This window comes from Theropithecus gelada, chromosome 14 (assembly GCF_003255815.1).
Source record: "Theropithecus gelada isolate Dixy chromosome 14, Tgel_1.0, whole genome shotgun sequence".
Classification (NCBI taxonomy): domain Eukaryota; kingdom Metazoa; phylum Chordata; class Mammalia; order Primates; family Cercopithecidae; genus Theropithecus; species Theropithecus gelada.
In genome coordinates this window covers 7,359,848-7,376,255 of record NC_037682.1, presented here as the reverse complement: position 1 = coordinate 7,376,255, position 16,408 = coordinate 7,359,848, and the positions used below count along the sequence as shown (strand labels likewise).

The following is a 16,408-nucleotide window of genomic DNA, read 5'->3' as shown; positions in this document are numbered from 1 at the left end:
GCAGTGGCCGGATCTCAGCTCACTGNTTTTTGAGACGGAGTCTCGCTCTGTCGCCCAGGCTGGAGTGCAGTGGCCGGATCTCAGCTCACTGCAAGCTCCACCTCCTGGGTTTACGCCATTCTCCTGCCTCAGCCTCCCGAGTAGCTGGGACTACAGGCGCCCGCCACCTCGCCCGGCTAAGTTTTTGTATTTTTTAGTAGAGACGGGGTTTCACCGTGTCAGCCAGGATGGTCTCGATCTCCTGACCTCGTGATCCGTCTGTCTCGGCCTCCCAAAGTGCTGGGATTACAGGCTTGAGCCACCGCGCCCGGCCGGCAGTGGCTTTTGAGCCAGGCCTCCAGCATTGGTGTGGGAAGGAAGGAGGACATTTCTGAGGCAGGGAAGAGCCAGGCACTCATGAGTGGCCCAGGCTGGCCGGAGGACTATGGGAAGGAGCCATGCCTGGAGGCCCTGAATGCCTGGCTTAACCTATTCCAGAGCCAGGTGTGTGCTTGGGGACTGTAGAATGAAGATACAAACGACATGGAGTCCAGACCGGCCGTGCTCAGGGAGCCCTTGAAAGCGCTGAACAGGGCTGAGGGTAGTGAGAGCTGGCTCTAAAGTGACTGCTTGGTTACTGAGTGCAGGATGTGGGGAGGGAGGCGAAGGACAGGAGGCAGGGAGACAAACCGCTGCAGTGGGAGAGGAGGAGATGAAAAGAGGGCAAATGGGAAGAATGTGGTCCAGCAGAAACAGGCTGGACTTGGGGCTGAGCGAGGCAGGAGTCTGGGAAAGGGTAGGTGTGGTTGGGTTGGCTTCAGACACACTGATGGGATAGCATGGGACCCCTGGGCACAGAGATGTCCTGGAGTAAGCTGAAATGTGGACTTGGGGATGGCATCAGGGTGACAATGGGAATGGACAGGCTCTCTTCCAGGGACGTGGGGTCAGGGAGAGAGAAAAGGCCGTGGAAGAGGGTTGAGAAGGCACTGTCATGGAATTAAGGGCCAGTGGAAAGCTGTGTTCAAGATGGCAGAAATCAGGAGAGGCTGGAACCAAGAAAGTCCTGTCGGGTTGAGTTTGGGGAGGGCTCAGGGAAGGGACGGCCTCTTTGAGAAAAGTGGTGGCCAGGGAGGGTTGCAGCAGTGGTGAGCAGGTGAGCTGATCTGACAGCTCTGGACATTCAGAAGCCTTCGGGCTGCTATCAACCCCAGGACCTCACGGATGACACTATAGCGTGGGGTGGCAAAGTGATCCCACATGGCACAGGTGCCGTGTGATTACATGGAGAAGGCGGGGTAAAAATGGCAATCAGGCCTTCCGGCCCAGAGTCTCAGAACTGAGGACGCCCTACAGCAGGAGGTAACGCTCAAGCTAGCTGGCCCTCCTCAATCAAGCTATCCTGCCATGTTCCACGTAGGGAAACGGAGAGCAGAGGGTCAGCCTTGGCCACCTAACAAAACCAGGGCCCAAGACCCCAGGCTGGGCCTCCAGTAATCAAGGGCCGGAACTGAGCTGACGGAGGCCTGCACCCTAGTTCCGGTGTGGGTGGAGGGGCCGGCCCTGATTTCGAAACTCGTCTTCCTCTCCTGACGCTGGCAGCCAAGTGCAGCCTCTGCAAAAGGGACTCATGCGGCAGGCGAAGGCAGCCGTACGCCGCGGGCGGTCCTCCGCCGGGACGGCTCTGCCGCTGCCTGGGCCTGCGCCCCTCTCTCCCCGAACTCCTATCCCTGACTTCAGGGCCCCGGGGGCCGCCTCCCCACATCGCTAGGCCTGCAGACACCGGCCAGGTGCCAGGGGAAGGTGCTTCCCACTCAGCCGGCGAGCACTTAGTGGCGTCTGCTAGTTGCTGGTCTCCAGGATAGGTGCTCGGTGATGCGAGGGGAGCCGGGGCGCCCCACCTCACCCGCACCCCCCGGCAGAGTCGGTGACCGCGGGACCTGGGGTAGGAAGACCGGGGCGAGCGAGGGGATCCGCGGGGGAAACGCAGGTATCACGGCTGTAGCAGGACCGCGGCCCGCCGCGCACGCGCGCGCAAGACCCAGGGGACCAGTGCCCGCCCCACCCGGGCCCCGCCTTTCCCTTCCGGACCCGCCACCGGGGGTCTGCGCAGGGCTCGGGGCGCCTCCTGCGGGCCGCGGGAGGAGCTGTAACCAGGTCTCGCCCTCCAGGCCGCCCCAGCGGACCCGGGCCCGACCGAGGTCGGGGTGCAGACCCAAGGCCGGGCATCTCCTCGGGCGCGCGGGGCCCAGCGCGCGCTGGCCTGGCCGCGGTTGCCATGGTTGCGGGGGGACGGGGCGCACGCGAAGCCCCGCCCCGGCCCGGCGCAGCCCCGCCCGCCCCGCTGCCCGCTCCGCCCTCCCTGCCGTCCGCGCTGCCGCCGCCGCCGCCGCCGCTACTGCTGCGGGGGCCGCGGGGGGCGCAGCTGGGGCGCGGCTCGGAGGGGAGGCTAGGGGGCCGTGCCAGGCTAGAAGCCGAGGCGGGGCCGGGATGCGGCGCTGAGGCCCAGCATGGCCAGCCCGTGCCCCACCTTCCCGCTGCACCGGCTCGTCTGGGCGAATCGGCATCGCGAACTGGAGGCCGCACTGCACAGCCACCAGGTGAGGCCCCGCTGAGGCACCTGGCCCGTCCCCCGGGTCCCCCACCCAAGGCTGTGGCCTCCGTCCTGGAGGCCGCCCGCCCCTGCTCAACTCCGCAGCGACATCCTGGGCCTTCCTCCCCTGCACAATCCCAAGCCCAGATCACCGGCCCCTCGCGCTGGAGCCTCTGGCCTCGTCTATCCTGCGCTGGGCCTTGCCCTGCTCGCCCGAACTCGCTTCCGCATCCCCTCTAAGCCAGGCTGAGAACAAGAACCCTGGTCCTCGTCCCCAGGCTCCGACAAACTCCTGACATCCTACACCTCTGCCTGACCAGGCCCCGCCGCCAGACCCCCGGCTCTGCCCCTGCCCTCCCTCCTGCCCTCTCCTCTCCCCTGCCAGGCCACTCTCTGCCATCTCCCTGGTCAGTCTGCCGTCCTTGTTTCCCACAGCAATTCCCAACTCTGCTCGCCCTGGCAGCTTCCCTGCCTTGCCCTCTTCTCTCCTGCCCTTTTTGAGTGTCCCGTCTCCCCCAGCACGACATTGAACAGGAGGACCCCCGCGGGCGGACCCCGCTGGAGCTGGCCGTGTCTCTGGGAAACCTGGAGTCTGTGAGAGTGCTCCTTCGACACAATGCCAACGTGGGCAAAGAGAACCGCCAGGGCTGGGCAGGTACTGCAGAGGACAGGGGCTCCCCCTGAGGCTGGCAGGCGGGGGGCAGTGAGCAGCCAGGCCTGGGGTCATCTGGAGGGCTCCCCTCAGCAGCCTGGTGCCCGCAGTCCTGCAGGAGGCAGTCAGCACTGGAGACCCTGAGATGGTGCAGCTGGTGCTCCAGTATCGGGACTACCAGAGGGCTACACAGAGGCTGGCGGGCATTCCGGAACTGCTCAACAAACTTCGCCAGGTACAGCAGGGCACAATTATGGAGGTAGGGTACCATGGCAGGGCATCACCTGGTTACTGTGCCAGGCCTTGCCTTGGAAAGGCACCCAGTTTGTGCAGTGTGCCTCCTGCCACCAGCGAGGAGGTCTATCTTGACCCCAGCTCAGGGTCACGTAGGAAAGAAAGACGGCCAGGCTCATGTGGGAGACACTGGGCCCTTTGGAAAAGAAGCCTTGTCAGCTTTGGGCCTCCTGAAGAATGCAGATTACCTGGAGCGGGGACTTCAGATTGACTCCGTGGATTATGGCCTGAGCCCCTGGAATACCTGCTACTATGCACCCTTCTGGAAGCACGCAGAGGGGCCTGGCTGGCAGAGCATACTACCTCATACCCCCTACCCGAGGAGCAGGCTCAGAGGGAGCCACTGTGCCCCCTTTACAGAGTAGGACTCTGAGACCCAGTGGAAGCAAAGGCTCCCCAGTGCCCTGCACAGGCTCATGGCCAGGTTGGGGCTGGCCCTCCACTTCCAGGTGCTTACAGCCTCATTGCCCGAAGACCATGGTAGGGCCCCACTTGGCCCACCCTCTCTTGGGCAGAGTGGTTGGGCGTAGTGGAGCCATAGCAGTGCATCAAGACTTGATGAAGGGCCAAGTGTTGTGGCTCACGCCTGTAATCCCAGCACTTTGGGAGGCCAAAGTGGGAGGATCACTTGAGCCCAGGAGTTCAAGACCAGCCTAGGCAACATGGCGAAACCCCGTCTCTACAAAAAATACAAAAATTAGCTGGGAGTGGTGGCACACACCTGTGGTCCCAGCTACTCAGGAGTCTGAGGTGGGAGAATCACCTGAGCCCAGGGAGGCAGAGGTTGCAGTGAGCTGAAATTGCACCACTGCACTCCAGCCTGGGTGACAGAGCAAGTCTCAAAAAAAAAAAAAAAAAAAAAAGAAGGGCTGGGCTGGCTGTGGACAAGGGCCTTCTGGGCCTGCTGGAGACAGCAGCAGGCAGGACCCTGACGAGCAGCTCTGGTTTCTCTTAGGCCCCCGATTTCTACGTGGAGATGAAGTGGGAGTTCACCAGCTGGGGTGAGTGGGGACCTCTGGGCTCCCAGGGATTTGGGGTGGGGCTTTTGGGAAGACCCCCAGTGACCCCTGTGCACCCTGCAGTGCCCCTTGTGTCCAAGATGTGCCCGAGCGATGTGTACCGCGTGTGGAAGCGGGGTGAAAGCCTGCGAGTAGACACCAGCCTCCTGGGCTTCGAGCACATGACCTGGCAGCGAGGCCGGAGGAGCTTCATCTTCAAGGGCCAGGGTGAGCTCTGGACACACTCACTGCAGCATCTCGGCCCTCAGGTTCTCCCGCGGCTTGGGAGGGCAGTGCTGCCCTTTCTCTCCACTTTCCAGATGTGGAAGCTGAGGTTGGGGAAGGAGGGGGATCCAGGGGCCAAGGCTGACCCACTTGGCAGCAGGCAGCTGAGAGTACATGATCGCCCTCTCTGCGCTGCTGGCATCCAGCTCTGATTTGCACCCCTCTGTCCACCCCCGCCGGCCGGCAGAGGCAGGAGCCCTGGTGATGGAGGTGGACCATGACCGGCAGGTGGTGCATGCGGAGACGCTGGGGCTCGCTCTGCAGGAGCCCGAAGCACTGCTGGCCGCCATGCGGCCCAGCGAGGAGCATGTGGCCAGCCGCCTCACCTCTCCTATCGTCTCCACCCACCTGGACACTCGTAATGTGGCCTTTGAGAGGTCGGTCGGGGCCTGGCACACCGTGGGTGGGATGGGGACAGACAGCAAGAGCCACCCTTAATGAGGGCAGGGCGATCCTTGAAGAGCCTGGTTCAGGCCTCTGGGCTCACTCACCAGGGGCTGCTCAGGGGCAGGCGGGTCGCTGCAGCCCGTGTCTCACTCAGACTGCCGGGGTAGTTGGGCTCCTGTGACCACCTTTGTAGGGAGGGGTCAGGTCAAGATGTCCCCAGTTTCTTGACTTCTGACCTCATATGCTTTCCCATTAAGACAAAGATTTAGGCTGTGGTTCACGGCAGCTATTTGCACCAATGTTGGCTTGTCATTGGTGTGGCTGTGTTGGGGGCAGAATCCTTTGTGGGTAGCCTAGGAACCTGACCCTTCCAGCAAGAGCTTCTCTGACAACATATGCCCCCTCTTGCCTTAACAGTCAATGGAAACATTAAAAAAAAAAAAAAAAAGCTTTATTGAGATACAAACTCATATACCATATACATCACCCATTTAAAGCATACAGTTCAATGACTTTTAGTATATTTATTCACAGATTTGTACATCACCACAGTCAATTTTAGAACATTTTTATCACCTCACAAAGAAACCCCCCACCCTTGAGCTAACTCTTCGCCAAACTCCTCATCCCCTCTCCCAGTCCTGAGCAACCACTAATCTACTTTCTGTTTCTGTAGAATTCTCTATTCTGAGTTCTCATATGAATGGAATTTTATAGTATGTTGCCTTTTGTGTCTGGCTTCTTTCACTTAGTGTAATATATTCAAGGTTCATCCAAGTTGTAGCATGTAACTACTTCATTCCTTTTTGTGGTCATTGTATGAATATACCATATCTTGTTTATTGATTAGCCCATCAATAGACATGTGGGTTATTTGCATTATTTGGCGATTATGAATAATGCCACTCTTAAGTATTCATGTGCAAGTTTTTGTGTAGACGTATGTTTTAATTTCTCTTTCATATGTTTTCATTTCTCTTGGGTATATACCTAAGAGTAGAATTGCCAGGTTATTGATAACTCATTAATTGAGAAACTGCCAGACTGTTTACCAAAGGAGCTGTACTGGTTTACATTCCTACCAGCAGCATGTGAGGGTTCCAGTTTCTCCACATCCTCATCAGCACTTGTTATTATTCACTCATTTGTTTTCGGAATCCAGCCAGCCTAGTGGGTGAGAAGTGATAGCTCACTGTGATTTTGATTTTCCTTTCCTTGATGACTAATGATGTTGAGCATCTTTTCATGTGCTTGTGTTTATTGGTCAGTTGTATATCTTTGCAGAAATGTCTATTCAGATCCTTTACCCATTTTTTATTTAATTTAATTAACTTATTTTGAGATGGGGTCTGGCCTTTCACCCAGGATGGAGTGCAGTGACATGACCATGGCTCATTGCAACCTCGACCTCCCAGGCTCAAGTGATCTAAGTAGCTGGAACTACAGGTTCATGCCGCCATGCCCAGCTAATTTTTAAATATTATTTGTAATTATTTTATTATATCATTTAATTATTTTGTTTAGTTATTTGTAGAGACAGGGTCTACAGACTGATCTTGAACTCTTAGGCTCAAGTGATCTGCCTACCTTGCCCCCCAAAGTGCTGGTATTACAGGCATGAGCCACCACACCTGTCCCTTTACCCATTTTAAAAATTGGGTTGTCTTTTTGTTATTGAGTTGTAAGAGTTTTATAATTTTAGCTGTTACACTTAGGTCTTTGAGCCATTTTAAGTTGATTTTTGTGTATAGTGGAAGGTTCTCTTCCATGTGACTATCCAGTTGTCCTAGCCCCCTTTATTGAAAAGACTATGCTTTTCCCACTGAATGGTCTTGTCACCCTTGTTGAAAATCAGTTGACCATAGATAAATGGGTTACTTTCTGGCTCCCAAGTTAGTTCCATTGGTCTACATGTCTGTCTTTATGCCAATATTATACTACCTTAATCACTATTGCTTTGTAGTAAGTTTTGAAATTGGAAAGTGTGTCTTCCTACTTTGTTTTGCTTTTTCAGGGTTATGTCAATATTTTGGGACCCTTGCATTTTATATGAATTCTATTTTCTTTTTTCTCACAACCCAGTGTAGGCAGAATATATGAATTCTAGATTCAGCTTGTCAATTTCTACTGTCAGATGGGCTTCTGATAGGGATTGCACTGAATCTATAAAGCAGTTTGGGGAATAGTACCATGTAAACAATGTTAAGTCTTCTAATCCATGAACATGGGATGTTTTTCCGTTTATTTGGATCTTCTTTAATTTATTTCAACATTATTTTATAGTTTTCAGAGTGTAAGCTTTGCACTTCTTTTGTTACATTTATTCCCAAGTGTTTTATTCTTTTATTGTTTCTTTTTTTTGAGATGGAGTCTCACTCTATTGCTCAGGCTGGAGTGCAGTGGCATGATCTCGGCTCACTGCAACCTCCACCTCCTGAGTTCAAGCGATTCTCCTGCCTCAGCCTCCCAAGTAGCTGGGATTACAGGTGCCCACCACCACGCCTGGCTAATTTTTGCATTTTTAGTAGAGACAGGGTTTCACCGTGTCAGACCAGGCTGATCTTGAACTCCTGACCTCAGGTGATCTGCCTACCTCAGCCTCCCAAAGTGCTGGGATTACAGGTGTGAGCCACCGCACCCGGCCACGAAGTGTTTTATTCTTTTTGATACAATTATGAATCAAATATTTTTCTTGGCCAGGCATGGTGGCTCACACCTGTAATCCCAGCACTTTGGGAGGCCAAGGTGGGTGGATCATGAGGTCAGGAGATCAAGACCATCCTGGCTAACATGGTGAAACCCTGTCTGTACTAAAAATACAAAAAATTAGCCAGGCATGGTGGCGGGTACCTGTAGTCCCAGCCACTCAGGAGGCTGAGGCAGGAGAATAGCATGAACCTGGGAGGCGGAGCTTCCAGTGAGCCAAGATCGCACCACTGCACTCCAACCTGGGTTACAGAGCAAGACTCTGTCTCAAAAAAAAAAAAAAAAAGTGGTTAGAGCAGGCTGGGCATAGGGGCTCATGCCTGTAATCCCAGAACTTTGGGAGGCTGAGGCGGCCAGATCACTTGAGGTCAGGAGTTTGAGACCAGGCTGGCTAACATGGTGAAATATCATTTCTACTAAAAATACAAAAACAAAAAAAAATTAGCCAGGCATGGTGGTGAGTGCCTGTAGTCCCAGCTGCTTGGGAGACTGAGGCACAAGAATTGCTTGAACCCGGGAGGCAGGAGGCAGGGGTTGCAGTGAGCCCAGATTGCACCACAGCACTCCAGCCTGGGTGACAGAGCAAGACTCCATCTAAAACAATAAATAAATAAATTAATTAATAAATTAATTAATTAATAAGAAAAGAAAAGTGGTTAGAGCAGACATCTTTTATTCTTGTCTTGTTCCTGATCTTAGGGGAAAAGCATTCAGTCTTACCATTAAGTATGATATTAGTTGTGAGTTTTCGATAGATACCCTTCATCAGGTTAAGGTAATTGCCTTCCATTCCTCGTTTTTAGAGTATTTTTTATCATAAAAGGACGTTGGATTTTGTGAAATGCTTTTTCTGTGTTTATTGATATGACCATGTGATTTTTTAAAAAATTCTATTGATACATTACATCAATTGACCTATGAATATTGAACCAACCTTGCATTCCTGTGATAAGTTCCACTTGGTTGTGGTGTATAATTCTTTTCATATGTTGCTAGATTTGGTTGCCTCGTATTTTGTTGAGGATTTTGTGTCCATATTCACAAGCAATATTGGTCTGTAGTTTTCTTGTGATATATGTCTGCTTTTGGTATCTGGGTGATGCCTCATAAACTGAAGTGGGAAATGTCACGTCTTTGTCTATTTTATTGAATAGTTTGCGAATAATTGGTATTAATTCGTCTTCAAAAGATTGGTAGGATTCAGTGGTGAAGCCATTTGGGCCTGAGCATGTGTGTGTGTGTGTGTGTGTGTGTGTGTGTGTAGTTTTTTGTTATTGTGTTTACCAGTCAGTCTCTTGACTTGTTATCCGTCTATTCAGATTATCTATTTATTCTCAAATTAGTTTTGGTGGCTTGTGCCTCACTAGGAATTTGTCCATTTCATCTAAATTATAAAATTTGTTGGTGTACAGCTATTCATTATATCCTTTTATAATGCTTTTTATTTCTGTTGCTCCTCTCTTTCATTTCTGATTCTGGTATGTAATTTTCATCTTTTTTTTTTTTTTTTTTTTTGAGACAGAGTCTTACTCTGTCACCCAGGCTGAAGTGCAGTGGCATGATTAGAGCTTACTGCAGCCTTGAACTCCTGGGCTTAGGTGATCCTTCAGCCTCAGCTTCCCAAGTAGCTGGGACTACAGGCATGCACCACCGAGCCCACCTAATTTTCTTTTTTTGTAGAGATGTGGTCTCACTATGTCATCCAGGCTGCTTTTGAGCTCCTGGCTTCAAACAATCCTCCTGCCTTGGCCTCCAAAAGCACTGGGATTACAGGTGTGAACCACCGCCCCCAGCCAAGTCTTCTCTCTCTTTTTTTCCCCACTGTGGTCAACCTAGCTAAAGGTTTGTCAATTTTGTTGATGTTTTCAAAGAGCCAGCTTTTGGTTTCATTAATTTTCTCTATTATTTTTCTATTCTCTATTTCGTTAATCTTTACTGTAATATTTATTATTTCTTTCTGCTCTTTCTGGTTTAGTTTGCTCTTTTTCCATTGTCTTAACGTGGAAGGTTAGGTTAAGGTTATTGATTTGAGATCTTCTTTCTTTTTTTTTTTTTTTTTTTTTTTGAGATGGAGTCTCGCTCTGTCGCCCAGGCTGGAGTGCAGTGGCCGGATCTCAGCTCACTGCAAGCTCCACCTCCTGGGTTTACGCCATTCTCCTGCCTCAGCCTCCTGAGTAGCTGGGACTACAGGCGCCTGCCACATCGCCTGGCTAGTTTTTTGTATTTTTTTAGTAGAGATGGGGTTTCAACATGTTAGCCAGGATGGTCTCGATCTCCTGACCTCATGATCCGCCCATCTCGGCCTCCGAAAGTGCTGGGATTACAGGCTTGAGCCACCGTGCCCACCCAAGATCTTCTTTCTTAATATAGGCATTCACACATATTACATTACATTTACACTTCTAGGCATGTCTGTCTTTTCTTTTTTTGACATGGGGTCTCACTCCATCGCCCAGGCTGGAGTGCAGTGTTGTGATCTCAGCTCACTGCAACGTCCACCTCCCAGGCTCAAGTGATCCTCCCACCTCAGCCTCCTGAGTAGCTGGGAACACAGGCACCAGCTAATTTTTTCTGTTTTTAGTAGGGAAGGGGTTTCACCATGTTGCACAGGCTGATCTCGAACTCCTGTGCTCAAGCAATCTGCTGCCTCAGCCTCCCAAAGTGCTGGGATTACAGGCGTGAGCCACTGGGCCTGGCCTTTACCTGTGTCTCATAAGTTTTGATATGTTGTGTCTTTATTCCTGTTTATCTCAGAGTATTATTTATTCCTGTTTATCTTAGAGTATTTTCTGATTTCTCTTTTGATTTATTATTTGAGACTTTGGCTATTTGGGAGTGTGTTGTTTACTTTCCACATATTTGTGAGTTTCCAAAGTTTTTTTTCTGCTATTGATTTCTAATTTCATTCCATTGTGGTTGGAAAACATACCTTGTATGACTTCTGTCCTTTCAATTTTATTGAGGTTTTCTTTCTTTCTTTTCTTTTCTTTTCTTTTTTTTTTTTTTTTTTGAGATGGAGTCTCACTCTGTCACCCAGGCTGGAGTGTAGTGGCACTATCTCTGCTCACTGCAAGCTCCACCTCCTGGGTTCACGCCATTCTCCTGTCTCAGCCTCCCAAGTAGCTGGGACTACAGGCACCTGCCACCACGCCCGGCTAATTTTTTGTATTTTTTAGTAGAGACAGGGTTTCATCATGTTTGCCAGGATGGTCTCAATCTCCTGACCTCATGATCCACCCGCCTTAGCCTCCCAAACTGCTGGGATTACAGGCATGAGCCACCGCACCCAGCCTTATTGAGGTCTTTTTTTTTTTTTTTTTTAAGACGGAGTCTCGCTGTGTCTCCCATACTGGAATGCAGTGGTGCGATCTCAGCTCACTGCAAGCTTCACCTCCTGGGTTCACGCCATTCTCCTGCCTCAGCCTCCCGAGTAGCTGGGACTACAGTCGCCCGCCACCACGCCCAGCTAATTTTTTATATTTTTAGTAGAGACAGGGTTTCACCGTGTTAGCCAGGATGGTCTTGATCTCCTGACTTCGTGATCCACCCGCCTCAGCCTCCCAAAGTGCTGGGATTACAGGCGTGAGCCACCATGCCCGGCCTCTGAGGTTTTCTTTTTTTTTTTTTTTGAGACGGAGTCTTGCCCTCTCGCCCAGGCTGGAGTGCAGTGGCCAGATCTCAGCTCACTGCAAGCTCCGCCTCCCGGGTTTATGCCATTCTCCTGCCTCAGCCTCCCAAGTAGCTGGGACTACAGGCACCCGCCACCTCGCCCGGCTAGTTTTTTGTATTTTTTAGTAGAGACGGAGTTTCACCAGGTTAGCCAGGATGGTCTCAATCTCCTGACCTCGTGATTTGCCCGTCTCGGCCTCCCAAAGTGCTGGGATTACAGGCTTGAGCCACTGCGCCCGGCCGGTTTTCTTAATATGGTCTTGAAGAGTGTTCCGTGTGCATGTAAGAAGCGTGTGTGTGGTTGTTATTGGGTAGAGTGTTCTGACCTGTTTATAAAGTCTAGCCGTAGTATTGTTCTTAATCTTCTGGTTCTTTGTTGATCTTCTAGTTGTTCTATCCATTATTGAAAGTGGAGTACTGGAGTCTCCAACTGACATACTTTTATTTTAGCTTTTTATTATGGAAAATTGTAAGCATATATGAAAGAAGAGGTAATGTACTTACTCATCACCCAGCTTCAACATTTATCAACATCTTGCCAATCTTACTGAATCTGTCCTTCCTTACCTTTTTTAAAAATTTTTCCTAGAGTATGTCAAAGCTCATCCCAGATGTCCTAATGTTTCTAGTAAATGCTTCTGCACAATTCTAAAAGATAAGGATGTTTTTAAACCCAGCCCTGACACTATCATACCTCACAAGATTCATGCTAATTCCTCAGTTTCTTCTAGTCCCAAGTCCATGCTCAAGTGTCCCCCGCTGTCCAGGCACCCTCTTCAGGGGTCCTCCATGTTTCACAGTGAGAAGGGACCCTCAGAGTTGGGCACCCCAGGCAGGCTGATTGGAGGGGGCTTTGGAAAGAAAGGCTTTGGCCAGGGTGTGAGGGTGCAGGTCCTCACCAGCTCCTGTTTGGTCTGTTTCAGGAACAAATGTGGTATCTGGGGCTGGCGGTCTGAGAAGATGGAAACTGTTAGCGGCTACGAGGCCAAGGCAGGAGAGGCTAGTGGTGGGGGGCTGGGGGTAGGAGATGAGGTCCAGGAACTCAGCTCCTCTCCACATCCATCCCAGAGTAGCCCTTGGGCTCTGGAAACCCTGAGCGTTTGTGGGAATTCAGCGGGCCTGAGTGCCCATCCCCTGTGGAGTACATAGGGCTCACCCACATCACGGGCCCCTACCCAGGGTACCAAGATGAAATGAGGAGCGTGTTCCTCTTGACCCTGGGGCTGCATCTCCTCGTTGATGACTTCCCAGGGTTCAAACCCTGCTATCTCCTCTATTTTGGGGAGCAAGATCTCATCTGTCTCTGGGACAGGAGGACTTGGGTTCTGCATTGGTGAGGCTGAGTGTGGGGAGCAGGCTCTGAGCCCCCAGCTCCCCGTGTCCCCTGCTCCCCAGGTGTACAGTGCCACCAACGTGGAGCTGGTGACACGCACACGCACGGAGCACCTCTCTGATCAGGACAAGTCGAGGAGCAAAGGTAAACCCAGGTGCGCCTGCCTGCTGCCTAGTCACACCATGTGGTGGGGCCACCCTGGACTGGGGTCAGGGGCCAGAGTTTCCCGGGATGAGCTGGGAGGCCTCCCCATTCCCGTCTGCCCCCTCTTCCCCGAGACAGGAGGCTCCCGGGGTGGAGGTGGGTGGGGACAGTGCGGGCATAGTGGCCCCCTCACCGGCTCCCACCTCTTCTCCGTAGGGGGGAAGACTCCGTTCCAGTCCTTCCTGGGGATGGCCCAGCAGCACTCCTCCCACACCGGGGTGAGCCAGGGATGGGCTGAGACAGGGCCGGCGGGGGCTGAGCCTGGGCGGGAGGGCGCGCTTCATCGCCCTGATCGCTGAGTCTGCCCTGGAACCCACGCAGGCCCCTGTGCAGCAGGCAGCCAGCCCCACCAACCCCACAGCCATCTCCCCTGAGGAGTACTTCGACCCCAACTTCAGCCTGGAGTCACGGAACATTGGCCGCCCCATCGAAATGTCCAGCAAAGTACAGAGGTGAGGTCTGAGAGCGGGCTGGGGACTTGCCTCGGGACGGGGGCTCTTGCAGACCCCTCTCTGGGCCTGTTGTAGTGAGGGGCCCACTCCCTCAGCTGGCTTCTCTCTGGACTCCACTCCTGGAGGCAGGAGTCATGTCTTATCCATGGTCCTCAGCCCTTAGAAAGGGCTTGGCACAGACGACCAGTAGCTTGTCTTGGATGGATGGATGGTGCCACCCATGTATGGTTTTTTATTTAATTTCATGAGTACCTGCTGGGGCCAGCGTGGCACGGTGGGAAGGGCCCCCAGCGACATGGCCTGGGAGTGGCGCGTCCACCTTGGTGGAACAGAACGGTTATGCTTTTGCCCCGTGAGGAGCCCTGAGCAGGTGTAGGTGGTAACAGCAGGCACAGTGCCTGCACAAGCCTAGCACTCTCACCACCATCTCAGGAGGATTCTTTTAGCCACCACACAGTTGCTGGGATTCAAACCCTGACAGTCTTGCCCTGGGGTGTGCTGGACACAAAAGTTTGGCAACACGTGAGGCCAGCTCTGGGCTGAGGAGGAGAACGGGGCGATGGGCCAGGCCCAGAGAGAAGCCCACAGCCTGGCACCTGGCCTCCTTGTCCAGACCAGATGAGCTGGTGCGAAATCCTCAGGAGCCCCAGCCTGGGCCCAGGGAGGAGGGCAGCTTGGGCCACGTGGCCAGGACACCAGCTCCCAGGGGAGGCAGGCAGTGGCATCTGAGCAGAGCAGGGCACCCCAGGCCAGGCAGAAGGTGGGTAAAGGCAGCTGCCCACAAACCAGAGGGCAGTCCTCAGTGGAAGGGCCACCAGCGGTGCCTTACCCATGTCCTGTGGTCGGCTGGGCAGGTTCAAGGCAACACTGTGGCTGAGTGAAGAGCACCCGCTCTCCCTGGGTGACCAGGTAACACCCATCATTGACCTAATGGCCATCAGCAATGCTCACTTTGCCAAGCTGCGCGACTTCATCACCCTGCGCCTTCCACCTGGCTTCCCCGTCAAGATTGGTGAGAGGCTGGGCCCAGGCAGCGGGAGGACCTCAGGCATGGCACCCTCCCCTCAGCGCAGTCCCTGGAAGGCTGCAGGGGCCGGAGGCGCAGGTGGCTGTCCACCAGGGCTCAGGTGTGGCTGTCTCCTCACAGAGATTCCCCTTTTCCACGTGCTCAACGCCCGCATCACCTTCAGCAACCTGTGTGGCTGTGACGAACCCCTGAGCTCGGTGTGGGTGCCGGCCCCCAGCTCTGCTGTCGCCACGTCAGGTACCCCCACGGGAGGAAGAGGTGGCCTGCACAGCTCTCTGGTCACCAAGTCCTGCGGGTTGAGCGTGGCCCCTCTGCCGCCTGCCTAGGGAACCCTTTCCCGTGCGAGGTGGACCCCACCGTGTTTGAGGTGCCCGAGGGGTACAGTGTGCTGGGCACGGAGCGCAGCGAGCCCCTCCGAGATGAGGACGATGACCTCCTGCAGTTCGCCATCCAGCAGAGCCTGCTTGAAGCGGGCACCGAGGCGGAGCAGGTGGGACTTGCGCAGGGGGTGGGCTCTGGCCTCTGCAGCCACAGGGCAGAAGTGACAGCTATGGGCTCTGGTGACTGCAGGTGACCGTCTGGGAAGCCCTGACCAACACCCGGCCTGGTGCCCGCCCTCCTCCCCAGGCCACGGTTTATGAGGAACAGCTTCAGCTGGAGCGGTGAGCCCCTCATGGAGCTGGCTGGGTCCCCGTCCCCCGAGCCCGGGCTTGGCGGGGAGGAGGATAGCAGGAAGGTGCCAGGACCCCAGGCCCTCTGCAACGCCACCCTCCGTCAGCAGCACTATCTGCCACCAAAGGTGGTGTGAGGGGTGGGGAAGCAGGGCCCTGCCCTGTCTCCTCTGCCTGCCACCCTGTCTTTGCCCTTGTCCTCCAAAGCCGGTCCCCATCCCCTCGGCTTCTGCCCCAGCCTTGGCGCTCACTCTCCTGCTCTTCCCTCCCCTGCCCTCCCTGGAAGGGCCCTCCAGGAAAGCCTGCGGCTGTCCACAGAGCCCAGGGGCCCAGGATCCCCTCCCAGGACGCCCCCAGCCCCCGGCCCACCCAGCTTTGAAGAGCAACTTCGCCTGGCCCTGGAGTTGTCTTCACGGGAGCAGGAGGAGCGGGAGCGGCGCGGGCAGCAGGAGGAGGAGGACTTACAGCGGATCCTGCGGCTGTCACTCACCGAGCACTGAGCCACAGCCCCGGGAGGGCTGGCCAGGCCACTCCCTGCCCGCTTTTGTAATTTATTTATTTATAAACTCTCTGCTGCTGGGCTTGGGGCCTGGAGCCCCAGGGATGGTCGGGCAGGGGAGACAGATGGAAATAAAGAGACTGTCGCAGCAGGGTGCTCTGCTCACTGGGCTGGAGTGGTGGGGACCCTGAAGGTGGGGCGCTGTGGAGAGACACTGTGGGTGGCGGCCTCAGACCTGGGCTTAAATCCTGGCCATGGTCCCCTTAGCCTATCTGAGCCTCAGTTTCTTCAGTTGTAAAATGAGGAGACCACCCCCCATCCTCTGCCCCTCAGGGCTGAATGGAGCTGGCGAGAGTCACATGTCCTTACCAAGCAGGTGTCCTGTGACAGATCCCCTGTGCCCTGTCCTACCTGCTGGGGACCCAGTTCGTCCTGCCTCCCAGCCTGGTCTTCTGGAAACCGGCCCACGTGCCTGTTGGGGAGGGAAAGGCAGGGTCCCCAGGCCCCATTCACCTCCAGCTGGGAAGAGCCCCCACACCGACCCCTGCAGCCAAGCCCAGGCCCTGGCCGTGACTGCCGCTTGTTCTCTACGGGTGGGATTGCGAAAGCCACTTCCCCCGCGTAGCTGGAAGTCCTGCCCTGCTCGCCTCCGAGGTGGA

General features: G+C 54.2%; 1 protein-coding gene across 2 annotated transcripts; it reads left to right on the top strand.

The window, feature by feature from the left end:
• Positions 1 to 1,576: 1,576 nt before the first annotated feature.
• Positions 1,577 to 15,900, top strand: ANKRD13D (ankyrin repeat domain 13D). Of its 2 annotated transcripts, XM_025356690.1 has the most exons (16): positions 1,577 to 2,579; positions 2,851 to 2,979; positions 3,092 to 3,227; positions 3,335 to 3,459; positions 4,474 to 4,519; positions 4,601 to 4,744; positions 4,989 to 5,178; positions 12,487 to 12,553; positions 12,959 to 13,040; positions 13,257 to 13,318; positions 13,422 to 13,552; positions 14,407 to 14,564; positions 14,700 to 14,816; positions 14,906 to 15,069; positions 15,150 to 15,241; positions 15,537 to 15,900. In XM_025356690.1, exons 4-16 carry the CDS (start codon positions 3,370 to 3,372, stop codon positions 15,748 to 15,750), a joined length of 1,557 nt encoding a protein of 518 aa, XP_025212475.1. In that variant the 5' UTR covers positions 1,577 to 2,579; positions 2,851 to 2,979; positions 3,092 to 3,227; positions 3,335 to 3,369; the 3' UTR covers positions 15,751 to 15,900. The 2 variants fall into 2 exon arrangements, with proteins under 2 accessions (XP_025212475.1, XP_025212474.1); XM_025356689.1 differs by lacking the exon at positions 2,851 to 2,979.
• The last annotated feature ends 508 nt before the right edge of the window (positions 15,901 to 16,408 follow it).